The sequence below is a fragment of the Pteropus alecto genome, unplaced genomic scaffold (genome assembly GCF_000325575.1).
Source record: "Pteropus alecto unplaced genomic scaffold, ASM32557v1 scaffold50, whole genome shotgun sequence".
Lineage (NCBI taxonomy): Eukaryota > Metazoa > Chordata > Mammalia > Chiroptera > Pteropodidae > Pteropus > Pteropus alecto.
This window is the reverse complement of record NW_006431918.1, coordinates 13752020-13770080: the sequence shown is the minus strand read 5'-3', so window position 1 is coordinate 13770080 and position 18061 is coordinate 13752020. Positions and strand designations below refer to the sequence as shown.

The 18061-nt window shown below is 33.0% G+C and overlaps 1 protein-coding gene across 3 annotated transcripts in view; it reads right to left on the bottom strand.

The window, feature by feature from the left end:
• Positions 1-18061, bottom strand: part of GLRA3 (glycine receptor alpha 3) — a 131175-nt gene that overhangs the window by 32846 nt on the left and 80268 nt on the right. For all 3 annotated transcript variants that reach the window (XM_006906307.1, XM_015600699.1, XM_015600700.1), the window contains one exon: positions 1158-1295. In XM_006906307.1, coding sequence (XP_006906369.2) covers positions 1158-1295 — 138 coding nt within the window. The remainder of the gene's footprint in view (positions 1-1157; positions 1296-18061) is intronic.

Here is an 18061-nt window from a genome sequence, read left to right as displayed (position 1 = left end):
ATGCCTTTGCGGCCAGAGCAGAGAGCAAGGGGGGGAGGTAGAAGAGGATTTTGGAGAGATAGAAAAGAGACATCACCAAGTCTGTGGCACTTTGTTACAGCAGCCTGAAGAAACGAATCCACCACTTGAAATCAAATCTAAAGGCTTTTCAGCGTTTCTCTTAAAGTTGTTTATCATTGCAACTGGTCCTAGAGAATTGAACAAGAACACGGCTACTGACCTGCCTACCCTTTATCTTTGTGTCGAGATGTTAACCTTGGACCACTTACTAAATAGGATAACATCCTCACCCCTCAGGAGGTGAGGGGTGAGAAAATGGCAGTGACTTGTTCACCAGATACTATGAGTTGACTGAGGAGATAAGAGATGAGAGACCCTGTATAAGGAAAGGACAGATCACAGTTCTGGAAAATGCAGAGCCCAAGAGGAATCAGTTACTGTAATGAAATGATAAGAGCAGCAGCTGATGCTAGTGAGAGGCCATGCACTAACTACACTGGAGAGATGCCTCAACTAAGGGCAGTTTAACAGAATTTGTAAGAATAAGTTAGGCAGTTACAATAGACATATGGGAATAGTCCTTTTCCAGTTGAGAGAAGTGAACAGATTTCATGAATGTACAACTATCACATTCAGTCTTTCGATCCTTGATGTTTAACTATATCTGATATCTATTCTCAAAGGCAAAAGGCTACTGTGTCAAGGTAGATATTAGGTACTTAAGTAACAATACCTTGAAATTCATGAAATTGTGGCCAAAAGAAAAACTGAAGCAAATGAAACCTTAAAACAAAAATCTATTTCTTTCATTTTGTTAGCAAACACAATGTTTACTGCCCAAAAGAAGGGTTAAAAAGTATATTTTATTGCTCACACAGAAATTAAAGAAACTTTTTTAAAACATCATTACTGTGTAACTATGGGCTTTTTATACAAAAAAAAAAAATTAAATATGTCCCATACAAACCGATTATATAACAATATACAATGAGTCAAAGCATCTGCAAGTTCCAAAGGCATCCATTTTCTGCATTATGACAGTAAAAAACACTGAGCTACAAATAGTTAAAATAATTAACTTAACACTATAATTAAGGAACATCTGACTGTGATAAAACCACAAGTTATAAGTGTAATGAAGAATACCCAAGCCCTACCTGTGTTGTAATGTTTAGTGCAGTATCGTAAATCTTTCTCTTCCTTCAACAGAAACTGGGGCAGAGTGAGTCCTTCTGCCACTTGCACAGGTGCCTCATCTTGCCATTCAAAAATGAGATCATTCATTGTGTATCCAACTAGGCAAAATATAATGAAATATTTATAGCATAAAAAGGCATTCAAACAAATGAAAACTACACGTACAGTTCATATGGAATGGGAAGATCAAACATTTTAACTCCATCAATTAACTATTCTGTCTCGCAATTCTATCTCACAAAAGTCTATTGAAGTCTATTTATATGGAATATTCATCAAATAATGTAAGAAAATGTAGCTGACTAATAATAAGTATAACATGCATATAGAAACCATAAAGGACATGCATATACATTCCTTCCTTAATATAGGCAACTACTGGATGAATTCAACAATTAATTTTGGTTCTAATCCATTAAATTTTCCCTCACTGTCTCTCAAAATATTCAGGACTCTTTAAACAATAATCGAAATTGTCATTGGTTAGGAAATGACCTCAACTGTAACATCTGTTCAGGGAAAGTACCGGAGCTGATACCTTTCTTGATTTAATCATTGACTATTTTAGTTTATGGTATCTGCTTTTATGTTCTAAGTCTCAAAATGGACAAATGATATTTTAAATAGAAATGTTTGCAATTCAGAAAAAAATGAGAATACAAGAAAATCCACAAAAAATAGTTTGTAGAGGAGGAAACACTTGCACGAACTATTAGTGAATTCAGGATAGAATTAACTAATGTATTTTGTAATAAGTCAGCATCTTTTAGCAAATTAAAATTTCATATTTCTATAGGAGATGTACTTAAGAAAAGCAGAATTTTATCTCTCTTTCTTCTGAGTGGGAAGCTGTTGAAACATACACCTGAAGGCTGCTGCAGAAAGAGAGTCAAAAATGAGTGGAACCTGTGGGGAAGATTTGTTATATTGCACAATCACCAGGCAGGTAGAAAGAGAGGAAGCACAGTCTGGCCTCTGAACTAAGTCAAGTGGTCAGATGAAGGAAGCAGAAGCTCTAGGTCCGTGAAGCAGCAAACAACAGGAACTATTCCCAGCAGATTTTCCTATAGCTTATATTATAGCCATGAGAATGATCAGAATCAGCTGGCATAGTAGGCCGACCAGAGCAATGGGTAGGGAGAAGAACTGATCACCATTCCCCCTCCCACAAAAGAGCCAACCATGATCTCGCTCCGGTGGGAGCGAGAGGCCCAAGTGCACCCACCTGGCTCGAGCATATCTAGTAGCATCCACCCCACCGGCTTTGGGGATGATGGTAGCAAGGGCGTCAGTGATTGGAGGATCTCCTTAGACTGGATAAGATTCTGCCATCAAAATTTTAGCAACAGTATCATCAGTGGGGAAGTTTATTATGGAGCAAGCACTCTTTGGTAGAGGTTGTAAAGTCATCCAGACTGAAGCGGGAAAATCTGAATTCTGGTTTCAGAACAGATAGAGGATATCTCTAGACCACTGGACTTAGCATAGTAGGACTCGTGCTTGACTTACTTATACTGGAATTCAGTTTATGAACCCTTTGATTAATAATTTGGCTGCTAATAATGCAGGACTTTCACTTTTATTCCTAAGTCCTTTGACATATACGTTATAAATAGCATTTTACCTAGAGAGAAAATAGATACACATTTCTCAAGGATCAAGATAGTAAAATAGGCACCAAGCCTTATTTGTTTCCAGGTAAGACATGTATCCTATCCTTCCATACCTGCAATCACTAAAGACCAAATACATGAGATTTTCTCCCAATTTAGACAGACAAGTGGAGAAATGAACTGAAACCTTATTTTATTTTTACCTTCTAAATTTTTCTTAGGGTCTTCTGTGAAAAGTAACTAGCCCTGTGAAATTCTTTCAAATACAGCTTTAGTTATTCTCTAATGTAATTTATAGGCAGCAAATTTAGTTTGCTCTCGTGTTAAGTAATCATCCACACTAAGTGATTTAGGTATGGGCATTTCATAATCAAACTATGCTACTTCGTTATAGTCCCTAAAACATCTAAGTTTAAAACCAGAAGAAAAATAGTGAGGTGTCATGTTTAGGGGGTAATTCTTTTATTCTGAGTAACTTACTGGATGTTCAAGGAAAATAACTAAATGGTTATTTTGCCTCAATAAACCTTCAAATATAACTTTAAAAAAAAAATCAATACTCTTCTACATAGCTCACAGTGTTTTAAAGACTTGTATAAAGGTCTACCAACCTTCCCTATGCTTTATACAGGTCTGAGAATGTTAAATAGAACAGACTGGCTAATGAGATCAAAGGTTGTGAGTTGAATTGCCTTGTAGTGTAATAATGTAATAAGCTTCTCAACAAAAAGTACTTTATTCAGGGAACGAAGACATTAACTCTAATTTCTGCAACAATGGTAGCTGCAGTGGAACCTGTAAACAAACGACTCAATACAACCAAACGCTTGTTTCTTCAAGTATTTATTGAGCACTGACTGTATGTAATACATACTGCTGGGTTTCAGGGAATGTAAGGTGTTATCACCAGGCAAAAAATAAGTGACATGGGAGAGGTACAAAGTGGTGTATGCATTCAGGAGAGGGACCTATGATATCCGCTAGGCCTCATTTGAGTTGAACCTTGAAAAAAGGCAGGATCTGCACCTAAAGAATGTGAGTGAAGGTGAGGCCCTCTGGCAAAGAAAATAATATAATCAGTTGAAAGAAACTGCAAACTCCCATGGTTTATAATAGCAATGGCAATAACTTCATCTGTATAAAACCAGTCTGCATGAAGAAGATATGGAATGAAAAGATAAATTAATGTAAGTTTGTATAAAGTTTAAATTCCAGGCTGAAAAGTTCTATTTTTTAAATTCTCTGTGGACAATGATAAACATCTCAATCTTTTGAGCAAAGGAGCAATGTGACAAAAATTGTGCTTTAGAAACATTACTCCAGCAGGATCCTTTCATGGGATTCACAAGGCCAAACTGTTTTCATAATCACAAGACATTATTTGCCTTTTTCACTGTGTTGACATTTATCCAAATGGCGAAAAAAACAACAGCAGGTAAAACTACTGCTTTTGCATAATTAAAAGCATTGTCACCAAACTGCTGGCTGTGATTGTATCCTTTACTGCTGTATCTCGCAGTAGGAGCAATGCCACTTTTATTTAAGAATGTTCTTGATTTTTGATGGATAATTTTATTAAATTTTGACCTTTCTATAAACATCCTTTTACTATTCTGTGTGTCAAAGCACGTTCAGTTGCATACTGCAATTTGATGATTCTTTTAAGGAAAAGCTCTGGCATGACTGATTTGCAAGTTAAACCAGCTGGTTTTTCTTGAAACACCTTTTTTACTTGAGAAAAAGATGTTTGGCAAACTATGGTTATTATAATTAGGTATATGGAGGCCATTTTCTTAAAAATAAAAGAAGTGAGTGAATCCTGTCTAAGGAAAAAACTAATAATATTTGTCGTCAATGATAGATTTTGATCTTTTGAGTCATAATTAGAATTTTGAAAAAGTTATTACCTCAATACTTAAATATTTTTTGATTAATTTGACGGTAATATTAACAAATGTGACCTTTCAGTATTGTACAATGACATATATCAATTTAAGAAAATCTTAATAATTCATTAAGCTACTCCTTTCCAAATAGCCAAAGTAATGTTAAATATCGTGCATAGGTAAAATGTTCATTCAAAGTTCAAGATTACAAAAGTATGAAGAGTCCATTGATATGGTTTCCAATTTTACTTTGCAACTAACCTTTAAGGAACTATCACTTTCAGAAACTAAAGAGTTTTTTTATGTTTGGGGATTTTTTTTTTTTTGTAGATTATAGAATGTCCTTATTTAAAAAGCTGAATTATATTGTATTGTATGTATCCACCACATTTTCTTTATCCATTCATCTGTCAATGAACATGTAGATTGTTTCCACATCTTGGCTATTGTAAGTAGTGCTGCAATAAACATAGGAATGCTAACATTTCTTTGCGATCCTGATTTCAATGCTTTTGGATAAATACACAGAAGTAGAATTACTAGATCACATGGTAGAGAACCACCTTTAATTTTTGTGATAAAAAGGATAAACCTTGAGGACATGCTAAGTGAAATAAAGCAGTCATAGTAAGATGAATAGTGCTTGATTTCACTTATTCAGGGTATCTAAAGTAGTCAAATTCATAGAATCAGAGAGTTGCAGTAGTGGTTTAGGAGCTGGGGGAAATAAAAAAGAGAATTACTAATCAACAAGCAAAAAGTTTTAGTCAAACAGATGAATAAGCCCTAAAGATCTGCTGTACAACATTGTATTTACAGTCAACGTAACGTATTGCACACTAAAAATTAAGAGTGTAGAACTCATGCTAAGTGTTCTTACCACAATAAGATAGATCAATATTTTTAAAGGGTTTATAAATCAGAACAAAAATAAGCTAGAAGAAAATTCCTTAACCAATTTGTGCTAAAATGGGGATTGTAATTTACTGAAATATTGCCTCTAATTTACATTGCTGATGGACCATTCCAAAAGAATGAGAGCTTTTTTCTTTGCCTTCCCAAGAATGCAAATAAACTTTCTTAAAAAATCATTTAATTTAAATTTTTTGTCAAAATTGGAAAATAATTAAATATATATTTAAGGGAAAAAAGAAGTTAAAGAAATTCTCAAAGTTTCAAGTCTGAGTCACTGACATATAGCTATGCCACAGTATGCTTATATCTCATGTCATTAAAGTAGGCTTCTCATCTTATAAAACACTTTTTCTCCAATCAATCTATAATTGCCCTTTCCTTTTTATTTTTTCCATAGAACTTATCTTTATCTGACATGGTATATATCTTGATCAAGTTTTAATTTTATTTTTCTACTTAGCCTCTAGAATTTAAACTTCATAAAAGCAGAGATCATTCTGTTTTCGTCACTGACATATTTTCTAGTATCTAAAATAGCATAGGGCATGTAGCAGGGGCTTGAATACTTAAATTATAAATAGAGAAGGGAAAAAAGAGGAAGGTGTGTGTGTGTGTGTGTGCGTGCGTGTGTGTGTGTGTGTGATGAGTTTATTTTAGATGCTGGTAGGAGATGCAGATGTTGGTGCTAACAAGTCTGAACATTAACTTTTATGTTGAAAATTGTTGAAATCACAGACCTGTATGTTGAAAATGAGATCAGCATCAAAAATACAGGTTTGAGAGTCACCTAGATACAGATGATATTAGAATTACAGAAAATCCAAAATTATCAAGAGCAATAATATGTTTTTTTTAAAAGCTATAAGAAGAATCTTAGAGAATGCCTTGGAAAAATAAAGGTGAAGACAGAAAAGTAATAAACAGAATAGGAAGTTCAAAAAGGCACATTTCAGCTAAATGTGATTACAATGTTCTAAAAAAATTGTGAGTGGATTTGGTAAGATAACAAGTTTCTCTCAAGCAGAGGCTGGGAAATCATTTGCCAGGAAAGTTACAGGAAACACACATTATTGTGTTAGTTAAAATAGATGAACTCCAAAGCATTTTCCAGCCAGTCCTCTGATTTTATGATATAATCGAATATAGTTTTACAAATCAATCCAATTAAAATGCACTATAGAAAAAGAAAAAAAAAACACTTGGTACTCTTATAGAAACAGAAAGACTGATCAAAGGAATCAAGATAAAGTCTAGAAAGACATCGAAGTAGATAAACATTAAAAACCTGTGCTAATTTCACATAGCCTTGTTAAGGTGGTAGAATATCGAATGGACCACAGCAGTGTGATATCTGTGAGGCTGGAAAATAGGATGTAGATGTAATTTTGAGAGATACAGAAAAGGCTTCTGGAGCCTGAACTTCTTGAGTGATCTCTCTGGAGCTAATTTAGAGTGGGCAATGCCAGAACGCTAGCCAATGATCAGCATTTGGTAGTGACCGATACTCATAAGTAGAAGCAGCAGCGTGTCTATATAGCCTGACAGATTTTGATTCAAGACTCCCATAGACCCAGACACTATTTTATAACCCTATGTGGGAGAGAGTATCCTGAAGAATTTATAATATTGAACTTATCAGCCTTGGTGAGTGATGAGCTTGACACGGATTTATTTAGAATCTTTAAAAAAATATGTACATATTTAGAATCTTTAAAAAAATATGTACATATGCATGCAAATATCTTAGAAAAATACATTTCTGATATATATTTAAATAATCAATCATAATTTTAAGCACAAAAATGAGTTAAATTAATATGCTGTAGAAGGCTACAATATTTGAAAGTAAAGAATTGTTATTTTTTCTTTGAGATATTCCTTGGGCTATTTGCAAAAAAGCATCCAAATTCCCAATTTCTCACTTCCCTCTCACGTCATTAGATAAGTTTTTTTTTCCATTTCTAATTAAACATAAGATATGGGGTGATGCTTGTCTATAAGATAACATATGATAATACATAATCATATTTTAAAAATTCTTATATGTTACTAGGAATTGCAAATTAAAACAATAAGATACCACTGCATACATATTATGATGGTCAAAATCCAGAGCATCGACAACACCACGTACTGAGAAGAACATGGAGCAAAAGAACTCTTTCATTGCTGGTGGGAATGCAAAAATGGCACAGTAGCTTTGAAAAACAGTTTGGTACTTTCTTATAAAAGTAAACACACTCTTACCATAAAAATCCAGCAATCACACTGTTTAGTATTCACCCAAATGATTTGAAAACATGTTCACACAAAAACCTGCACACAGTTATCTATAGCAGCTTTATATATAATTGCCGAAACTTGGAACAACCAAGATGTCCTTCAGTAGGTAAAAGGATAAATAAGCTATGACACATCCAGATGATGGAATATTATTCAGCACTAAAAAGAAATGAGCTAGCAAGTCATGTAAAGACGTGGAAGAAACAAATGCATATTGCTAAGTGAAAGAAGCCAATCTGAAAAAGTTACATACTGACTGCTATTACATGACATTCTGAAAAAGGCAAAAGTGTAGCAGCACTAAAAGTCAACAGTTACCAGGGGTTTAGAGTAGGGGGAGAAAGAACAGGCAGAGCACAACAGATATTTAGGGCAGCAAAACTATTTTGTATGATACTGTAATGGGATACATGTTATTATATATCTGTCAAAACTCAGAGAATGTACACCAGCAAGAGGGAACCCTAATGTAGATTCATGGGTTGTAATAAATGCACCACTCGGTCAGAGGGACTGATATTGAGAGAAGCTGTGCATGTGTGGGGGGCAGGAATGTGTATGGGAAACCTGTATTTTTTATTCAATTTTGCTGTGGAACTAAAACTGCTCTAAAAAATAAAGTCTCTTTAACAGATCTCGTCGATAAAAACATTCAAATATGACACACAAGAAAAAAAATCTTATTACTGAAATGTTGCTTTAGAATTAATTTTCCTGATTTGTTAATTTGAATAAATAATTACTGAGTGCCTACTCTCTATAAGTACCTATGTAAGGTGCTAAAACTACAAATGATGTGGCTCCGGTCAAGATGCTCATAGCACAGCGGCAGCTGACGATAAAAGTGGATAAACCGACAGATTGTGAAGCGCCTTACAGAGGTAAGCAGAGAGGTCTATGAGAGTACAGGAAAAGGGTTCTAAGCTAAAGCTGAGGGATGAGAGCAGGAGTATCAGAGAAACTCTTTCAAAGGGATGACCATAGGATGAGTAACAATTACTCACGTGTAGCAGGATTGAAATAAATGTTTACTATATTCAGATGTGAAAAATACTGGGGCATTTGTTTTCAACTCTTTATAGCTGTTTGTATCCAAATATGACACCTCCATTCCCTCTAATTAGGGTGGACTTGAGAAATTTTACCAAATTAAAGATGACCATCTCTTTCTGGGAGCTTAGTCTTAAGAGAAAGTATTCAATCATTCAGGATTTCTCTTTTCCTTCCTTTCTCCTAGGTAAGAAATCACTTGGTTATAAGAAAGCTACCCATCCATCTTGGTTTGCCAAGACATCCCTAGATTACTCCTTTTTCCCTCATGTCCCCTCTGATTTAGCACTTGTTCCAGATTTTTCTTTTTTAGATTGAGTACTATTACTAAACATTGCTTTAAAATACATCATTATTGGTTTGGTAGGTCTTCCATTTTACTTCTAGATTCTTCCATGATATATATAAGAGAGTATGAAACTATTTTACTATTTAAATGTTAAGCTAAATCTGTAAAACAGGGAACATCAGCAATGATCTATCTGTCTTTACCAGACCCTTTCAAGCGCTGCTAACTCCTAATCTGAGTAGTGACAGTTTTCAACTTTGTTCCCCCTGCTGGCCACTTGGTGTACAAACATGTGACATCTGTGAAGTATCAAATGTCATAGAAAATTATACTTCAGTTGTAAACGAAAGCTAAGCAATGCTGCTATAGGCCATATAGAAAGCAATCTGAATTCTTTGAAACATTGGTTTATTTTATTATTAGCAATATTCATATTTTATAATAAACCCCTCTAGTGGCAATGGGCTAAAAGAAATGAAAGTTCAATATTTACTAAAAAATTAAGCACAGAATTTCCATGTCACAAGAAAGTCAATGGTGAATGTGCAACTTAAACAAAATGTAGTTTATTTTTAACATTCACCAAAGGGGCCACAGAAATATCATTGTCCACATAAAGTCACAAGACACAAAAGAACTAAAAACACACCAGCATTTATTTCAGAAGTTACAGTCCTTTTAAGAATATTGCCAAAAGATGATCATTTGATATGTGCATTTGCAGGGGGAGCATTTACATAACACTTTATGAGAAATGGTTTTTATTTAGATCAAATGATTGTTTTCTGAATTAATTTCCCTTTTTTTTATACCAAGTTTTCTTGGAAAAGTGCACAACAGGAAATTTGCAAGCAATTAAATGATGTTAGGTTTGTTTCAGTCTCATTTCTTGCTTCAAAGAGAAAATTAATTAATTTTAAGCGCGTTTAATTTTTACATTCAATTCTGTAATCAAAGCAAAACTTTTAGAAATACATTTGTTGAAGATGAAATATGTGCTGTCCTTGTAAATTCTATTGTAAAGTCTCTCTTAAATTCATTTAAAAAGTTCAACCTTGAAAATAAATGTCACTCGTTTGTGATGGAGTTGAATAAAATATTTGTTAGAACTCGTCATTGTGATAAAAACTACGTTCTTACTAAATTAAGAAATCTATAGAACTGCAGTGTTCTTGGAATTGGTGATGCATATGTGAGTTATTTTACATTCATAAACTCTGTCACGTTCTATTAATCGAAAAGCTGTAGTTGTTAAAATTATAACTTGTTTATGTAAACGCAGAAACCGAACTATAATTTTTTGTGTGTAACAAAGTTGAGGTTGAATTAAAATTATATTTCATCATGGCACAACATGTTTTCTCTATTTACTGCTTGTCATCAGTTAAAGTTTTTAAAAGTTTGAACATGTGAAGGACTACTTTGTAAATCAACTTATATGTTCTGCAATGGTATTGAACTTTTGATAAATTAGTCTTCTAAATTTTAGTTGCATTTGTTCATAGTTAGTTGGAAATATTAAATCAAATTATTTTACAATTGGAGAACTAAAATTCTATATTCTGAAGCTTTTTAACAAATAGGAATATAAAAGTGAAGTTCCTAAACAGGAACACTTTGGGATTAATGCCTACAATAGAAAGAGAGAAGCAATGAGGTCTCAAACAATATACGATATTTATTTTTTTAATTTGATATCAGTACTTTGGAGTCTTAGCTTAGGGGAAGATTATATCGATGGACCACTTGTTTTTAATTGGATAATTTATATGGAATAGAATTAAGAAGGCATATTTTCCAGCACTTAAATTAGGCAAAGAATTTTAAAAAGATTCCTAAACAGAAGCAACTAATTTGACTTTGTCCTATAAACATAGTTGTTGATAAAAGGCACTGTTATTCAAGATGAAGGCAACATCTGTAGAAATATATGAGCTGAAATAGTTACTCACTTCAATACAAAAGAAAGTAAAATCAAGCTCTGAAATGATCAAGTATTTTAGTTATCTCAACTATATAGAAATTATTCTCTCAGTAAAAAAAACTGACAGTCTATTCAGTAGAGTCAACTGACAGTGTCAACAATTTCAGATTTAGTACCAAAATTACAACTTTAAAGATAATTTCAAATTATTTTGATTTGCTTTCATATACCTGCATATATTTCTTTAGAAAGGATTATATTTAAAAAAATAGTTTAGAACTATTTTATTCATCCACTAACCTAAAAAAAAACCTGTCAGTTAATTAATAAATATTACACACTATAATAATTTAAATATCTGTGGCGCCCTTACTTTGTTCTCAAAAGTGTCCCCATTTTGATGATAAATGATATGGTCATCCTGATGACAGGGACAAGCTTAACTACTCTCATGGCAACAAAGAAAAATGAGTGGAAGGTCACTCAAATCTGTGTGGTTTTGCTGGTCCTTTGTACCCTCTGCTGCAGGATATTTGGCCACTGGTCGGGAGTTGTATTCTTGTATGAAACAAAGCCTGAGGCTGGTAAAATTCATGGTCTGTTCTCTTGGCATCGCTGTGCTCTGATCTTTTCCTTTGTTGCCAAGGTGTATCAGCAGTGATATAAAGGTTCAGCCAGACCCTTCAACTAACTACTCCTTCTCTTCACATACATAGCCTTCGGTCATTGTTTTAAGTTTTTACACTCCCCAAATAAAAGGATATGGGAACAACTTTATTGTAAACCCTATGGTAGATCAATTGGAAATTGGGATATCCAGCAACATGACATATTCATGGACTATGTGGGGACTTCTAGATCTCTTTCAAGTAATAACAGCTATAACAACAACAAAAAGAGCAAGTACTGCTTTAGCTTATTTACCTACCTACCTACCTACCTACCTACCTTCTGTCATCTGCCTACCCCTGTATCTAAATATGCCACACTGATAGTTTTTGTTTGTTATGGCTGCCTATGTTGGCTGGGGCTACCCAAGGTGGACCTCTCTCGGAATTCTTGGAAGAAGTGTAAATATATATATGCCTTACTGTTGGAGTGTACAGCTGAAACGTATTGGATTTTGTTAACCAATGTCACCATAAAAATAAGTTAATTAATTAATTAATTTAAAAAAAAAAGAAATTCCTAGAGGGAAATATGACACAGGACATCTGTTTCCCAAATCTCTCTAACCTCTCTGAAGCTTTTATCATTCTGTTGCACTGTCTTCGTCCACTGAATTCTAAACAGGTGAGGGTAAGTGTCCTCAAGGCACCTAGACAGACTCTCTGCCTCCTCTGAACATTGCTCACTCATTTGAGAAGAACTTCTGCTCCTTAATATTTGCACTGGAGATCCCCCATTTTGTTCCATTTGCTGTCTTTCCTGCCTCATGATTTTATCCACTATAGGCATTTCCACCCCTTCTCATCTCTGGATAACTAAGATAAAAACCAATATAATATCTATTAGAAAAATGAATTTTAAATGTTGCACGTTTTAAGATTAATATGAACGAAATTTTTATTCTCAATGTCAGCAAAAAATATAATATGTATAGTCATGAGCTTAGAAAGAAATGTAAAAATTAAATAATTAAACATTATTGAAAGAAAATAAGATTGCAATAAAGATAGAGACATGCTGTGGTCTTGGGCAGAAGGACTCTGTTGTGAAAATGTTATTCTCTCATAATTGATCAATGCAATTGAAATAAAAATCCTAATGTAATTTTCAACTGGAAATTAATCTGAAATGTAAAAGTATATGCATAGTGAGGGCAGTTTTGAAAAATAAAATGTCAGGAAGCAGACTCGCCTAACAGAGGACAAAATATATAAACAAAGCTATGGTGTTCAAGTGGCCTCAGGTATAGAGCCTTGGTACCAATAAGACAAAGGGTACAGAACAAAGTCCAGTATCAGACTCATATATAAAAACTTTAATAAATAATAATAGAAAAATGTCTATCTATTTAGAAAAAGAGTAACACAAAAATACAATCTACTTGTATTTAAAATGTAGGCACAACCTGTGCTATAAAATTTTGAGGTTAAAGCACATAATAGTTTTGTATTTTTGGCATGTAAAAGGCATTGTTTATTAAGAAAAAGATAGATTTTAATATGTATATATGCACATACATATTTAAAACATTCTGGACTATGAAAGATATAAAGTTAAAATATCAAGAACATATACAGAATAACACATATAAATAAAAATTAAAAGTTAATATCATAAAAATCAGAGATTAAAACAGACAATATAGACAAAAAAGAAACAGCAATAGTCATGAAGTATGCAGAATAAAGATAGCTCAACTTCAGGGACATAAAGATACAATGAGATACAATTTCACATCCATCAGACTAGAAATAAAAACTAAATCTGAAGTAAAATGGCAATGTTAATATGTTCACTACAAAATATTATTTTTTAATTATCTGTATTTTTAGTTTTGAAATGTCTTTTATACTTATAATCATACATTCAGTGTGTGTATACACACACAGAGAAGGGTTATGAAGCAAACTTGAAAGCGGATAACACTAGTGAAGAAGATTGTTAGTTGAGGTAAAAGCATATTATTCAAATTTTCCAGTACAAACATGCTGATTTTGAAGATGTCATTCAAATGTATTATATTATCATTTTTAAAATCAAATGATCCTTGATATTTTAAAAAATACATAAGAAAAAAGAGCTTATTGTTTAGTACTTTATACCATGAATATTATGCTATAAAAAATACTTATTTGAAGGGAGAATGCAGGCTGAAAAAATATTGATGTTCAAAATGAGTTTTGAAATTTATTAATAAATTATAGATTCACATTTAATTTTAAAAGTGAACTAGAATCATATTTGACCCAGCTTGAGAGAGAGACTAAGATTTCTAAGTTTGACCCAGCTTGCAAATGCTTATGTTTTTAACTAGCAGCTGGAATTTTTAAAAACAAAAGGAAGAATATGCTCAGACTTGGCACATGCTTGCTGATTATTGCCAGGAGAAATATTACTCAAGTAAGTTTTATTGACCTGACAAGAAACAACTGCTACGTCAAAATTATTTAAACAGAACATTTTTATTTATAGTTTGTGCATTTAATTTGAATAATCTTACCATAATCGTGGTTGTTACATGTGGTTTTATTTTCATTATAGGCCTGCTAAATTACCTTCTTAGTGATTGTGCTTTCTCTAAACCTCTCTGGTATAAATAACCTATAACTATTATTCTACTAGTACTTTGGGTACATTTCTCTTCGAGGACCTAAAACACTTCAGTACAGACCATAGATTTAATCTTTCTCTCCCTTTCTGTTAGGAATGGTGGAAATATAATTTTCGACTCCTATCTACTCCTCTTAAATGACAATCACACTAATAACTTGTTCACATTTTTCAAAACTTCATAAAATTACCACTCATTGAACATCCAGTGTTTTAAAGTTCTAATGAGAAATCTCAACTAAACTCAGAAGAACTGATTATCAGCCTATTTTAATGAGGAAAAGGTATGCGATTGGATGGATTTCTGCTCGTGGAAAAACACTGTGTCTGTCTACCAGAAGGCTGGAAGTTCAGATCTGCTCACATTTATGAAATAACTTACTTTGTAGACTCAAGCTATAACAAACAGACTCTATGAGCCAACATCAGCTTGGCAATATCTAAAGGTTATGTGATGTTTTGAGTAGAGAATAAGAGGCATTATAATAATCTTTTGATTGGTCTCAAGGTTTTTTGATGTCTGCTATTTCAGTATAACTAATAATTTACAAGAATCAAAAACTAAGCTAATTCTAGGGAAGGAAGTCCCTAGCGATATTAGTGAGAAGATCACTTCAAATTCTTATTTCCAGAAGCATCTGAAGAGTATCATTATGAAACAGAAGAAATTTTAATATGACTGGATAAACACCAGAGAATAAAATTATAAATTTCTCTTCAAGGTGAAATATTATAAAATGTCTGTCTCTGCAGGAAATTCATTAAAGTGCTCAAAGACAATTAGCACAGATAGAAGATAATTAACTCAGTTTGAATTATCCCTATATTATTTTAGAGAATATTTGTTAAATATTTAACAAAATTGCTTGTTAAATAGTTCAATTGTATTGCAATCCATACAATCAAGATATTTTTTTTGTGTTCTAATCCATAACTAACTCTAGGAACAGAGAGTTTTTGCATTCAAGGGATATAATTAAGGCTATTTTCTAATAGAAATGACAGAAACAGTGATTGTAATTAGGTTGAGGATGGTAGGAAAACAAAGGAGAGTGTTAACCATTGTCCGTGCCCAGAGTACTCACAGATATCATCCAGCAGGTCCAAAATAGCAACATTCAAAAAATTCATGAGAATATTGGTGACCTAGGAAAAAAGTCACTATTTCTAGAAAATATTTTAACTTCCTCGGATGGTGTATTTGTACCATACTAATTTATAAAGGGAATGTTGCAGAAAACCTTCGCATTTATGAATTCATTATAATTATTATAATTATTTTAAATCAACAGTTCTCTTGCAGGACTGGGGAGTGGTATAAATATTCCTTACTCCGCCAAGTGCTAAAAATTTGTTAGCATCATTTTTTTTAACAATTTTCTTTTCTTTCATTTTTTTTTTTTTTTTTTAGATCTGCATCTAAACTTTTCTTTCTACCCTGACACAGATTCAGAAAAATCAAAATATTCCTAGGAACCAGAGACTACAGGAGGGATATATTGTGAAAAAACAGGACATTTAGGATTTCTGAGATCCTGGAAATTTGACTAGACATTCTATAAATATCTTTAAAAATTCCTGGAATGTGAGCAGAATACTTAACCACAAAAGCGAGTCCATTCAGGACTCTATGAGCATAGCTGCCCCAGAAGAAAAGGTATTAATTTAGCAGCCATGGCCATCATCATCCCTACTCACAGTTTCCAGGTTTTTAGTTCAGAATTGTGTTAAAATACTTTTAAAGTCCATTTCACCAATTTATTAACGTAAACTCTTTAATCACACTCTTATGTGTCTTTTTAAAATATATTATTTTCTCCAAACTTTCATTACTTATTTTTTCCTTATCTTTATCTTTTTGTTTTCTAGTTGGTTGCTTCTTGATCTTCATTATAGATAATTCATGACATTATGTTTACTTCTTGCATTTTGTTTTCCTCTTGATCCTTTTCGTAGATATGCCATGGTTTCTAATGCTAAGTACTTCATTTTACATGTCAGATTTATGATCTTGTATATTCAAAAAATTTATGGAATCCTAGAGTTGAGGGAAACTTTGTAAGATTATGTAGCTCACTTATCTTATAAAAGAGAAAACTGAGCCTGGAAAATTAATGGATTGGCATAGTTTATGTTGTTTTTTAATGAAGAATTTAGAGTTATAATGAATTTTCCAGAATTTGTTCTCTTATATAGGGAGCAGCAACACACTGCACAGTTTAAGGAATTATTGAAATTGGGCACTGGGGCCATTTCTGGAAGGGTCATTTGGAGTATGAGGGTTGGGGGAACTGGTTGTTATTTGGGGAATGAATTAAGGAAGAAAGAAAACATTGACATCTCTGAGCAGTAAATAGCAAATGGAAGGATCACAGAAAACATTCATGATCTTATTACAAAGTATATTGGGATATTAAGGGAAACTATAAATAGTGTTTTCAGGAAGATATCTGATGGATTCTAATATTATCCTTACAAACAAGGACTTCAAAATATTGTTAATAATAATATGTTTACGTGATTTATAACTAATTTAAAGAGCAATTGTTCATTTTTTTCAGTAGTAATCAATCAAGAAGAATACTTCTGGTGCATTGTTGCAGAATTTTTTCAGGGCTGCCCTTTCGGCAGTGCAGAAAGGTATGTTGTTGAGTTTTCTGGATGATTAACTAGGAAAGATATGGATCATCAAGTTAGGATTATAGACTGAATCTAGCGATATGCTATTTAACTGGAGCAAAGACGAAATACTTTGCATTTAGTCAAGTGAATGAATGGGGTAAATGTGGAATGGGGCACATAGAATCCCACTGTGGTACTTAGCTAACTGTAGCTGTGGTCTCAGTCAAGAGTTCTTTGCAGCTGCCTCTCGTGTATGAGTGTTGCTAGATGGCAATCACAGAATGATTGGCACTATCACCAAGAAAGGGTGACCAGCTCTGCATATCTTGGTTTAGGCCAATTTTAATACATGGATAGACAGCCACGGGGAGGAAATAGGCAGAGGAGGGAACTCTTTTCATATGAGAAAACAAGTGAAATTACTGGGTATATTTAACTGATAGAGCTAATTTAAGAATATCAGAGTCATAATTTATAAATATTTCGAAATCATCGGATAGATTTTAAAATGATGCTTGCTATAAGTTTGTGAGTTATTAATACATAGGGGTTTGCTCTGTTAACTTCCTAGCTTTGTAACTTTGAGAAAGTCACTTAATCTTTCTACACCTTAATTTGTTGATATTTAAAATGGAAATAAAACCTATCTCATTAAATTGTGGTTAAGATTAAAATGATAATATGTGTAATGGATACAAAATTATTGTGACATAATCTTTTCTAAGACTTGTAACTATATTATGTTTTTATTATATTGTCATATGTTTAGAATATCTGATAATTGGCAGATTGGGAGAGAATAGTCATGGCATTAAGTAGGATCGAATATGTAATGTTTAAGTGGGGACTGATTTATAAGCAGCTAGTTCATTAGTGAATATTTTTATCTTGGAAAAACCTGCTTTCTAATCAACATTGTAACTGCAGAGGTTTAGGTAATAAACATTCAGAAAACAAGAACTGTCTGTATTTCTGACTAGTCAAACAAAAAGCAAAGTATTAT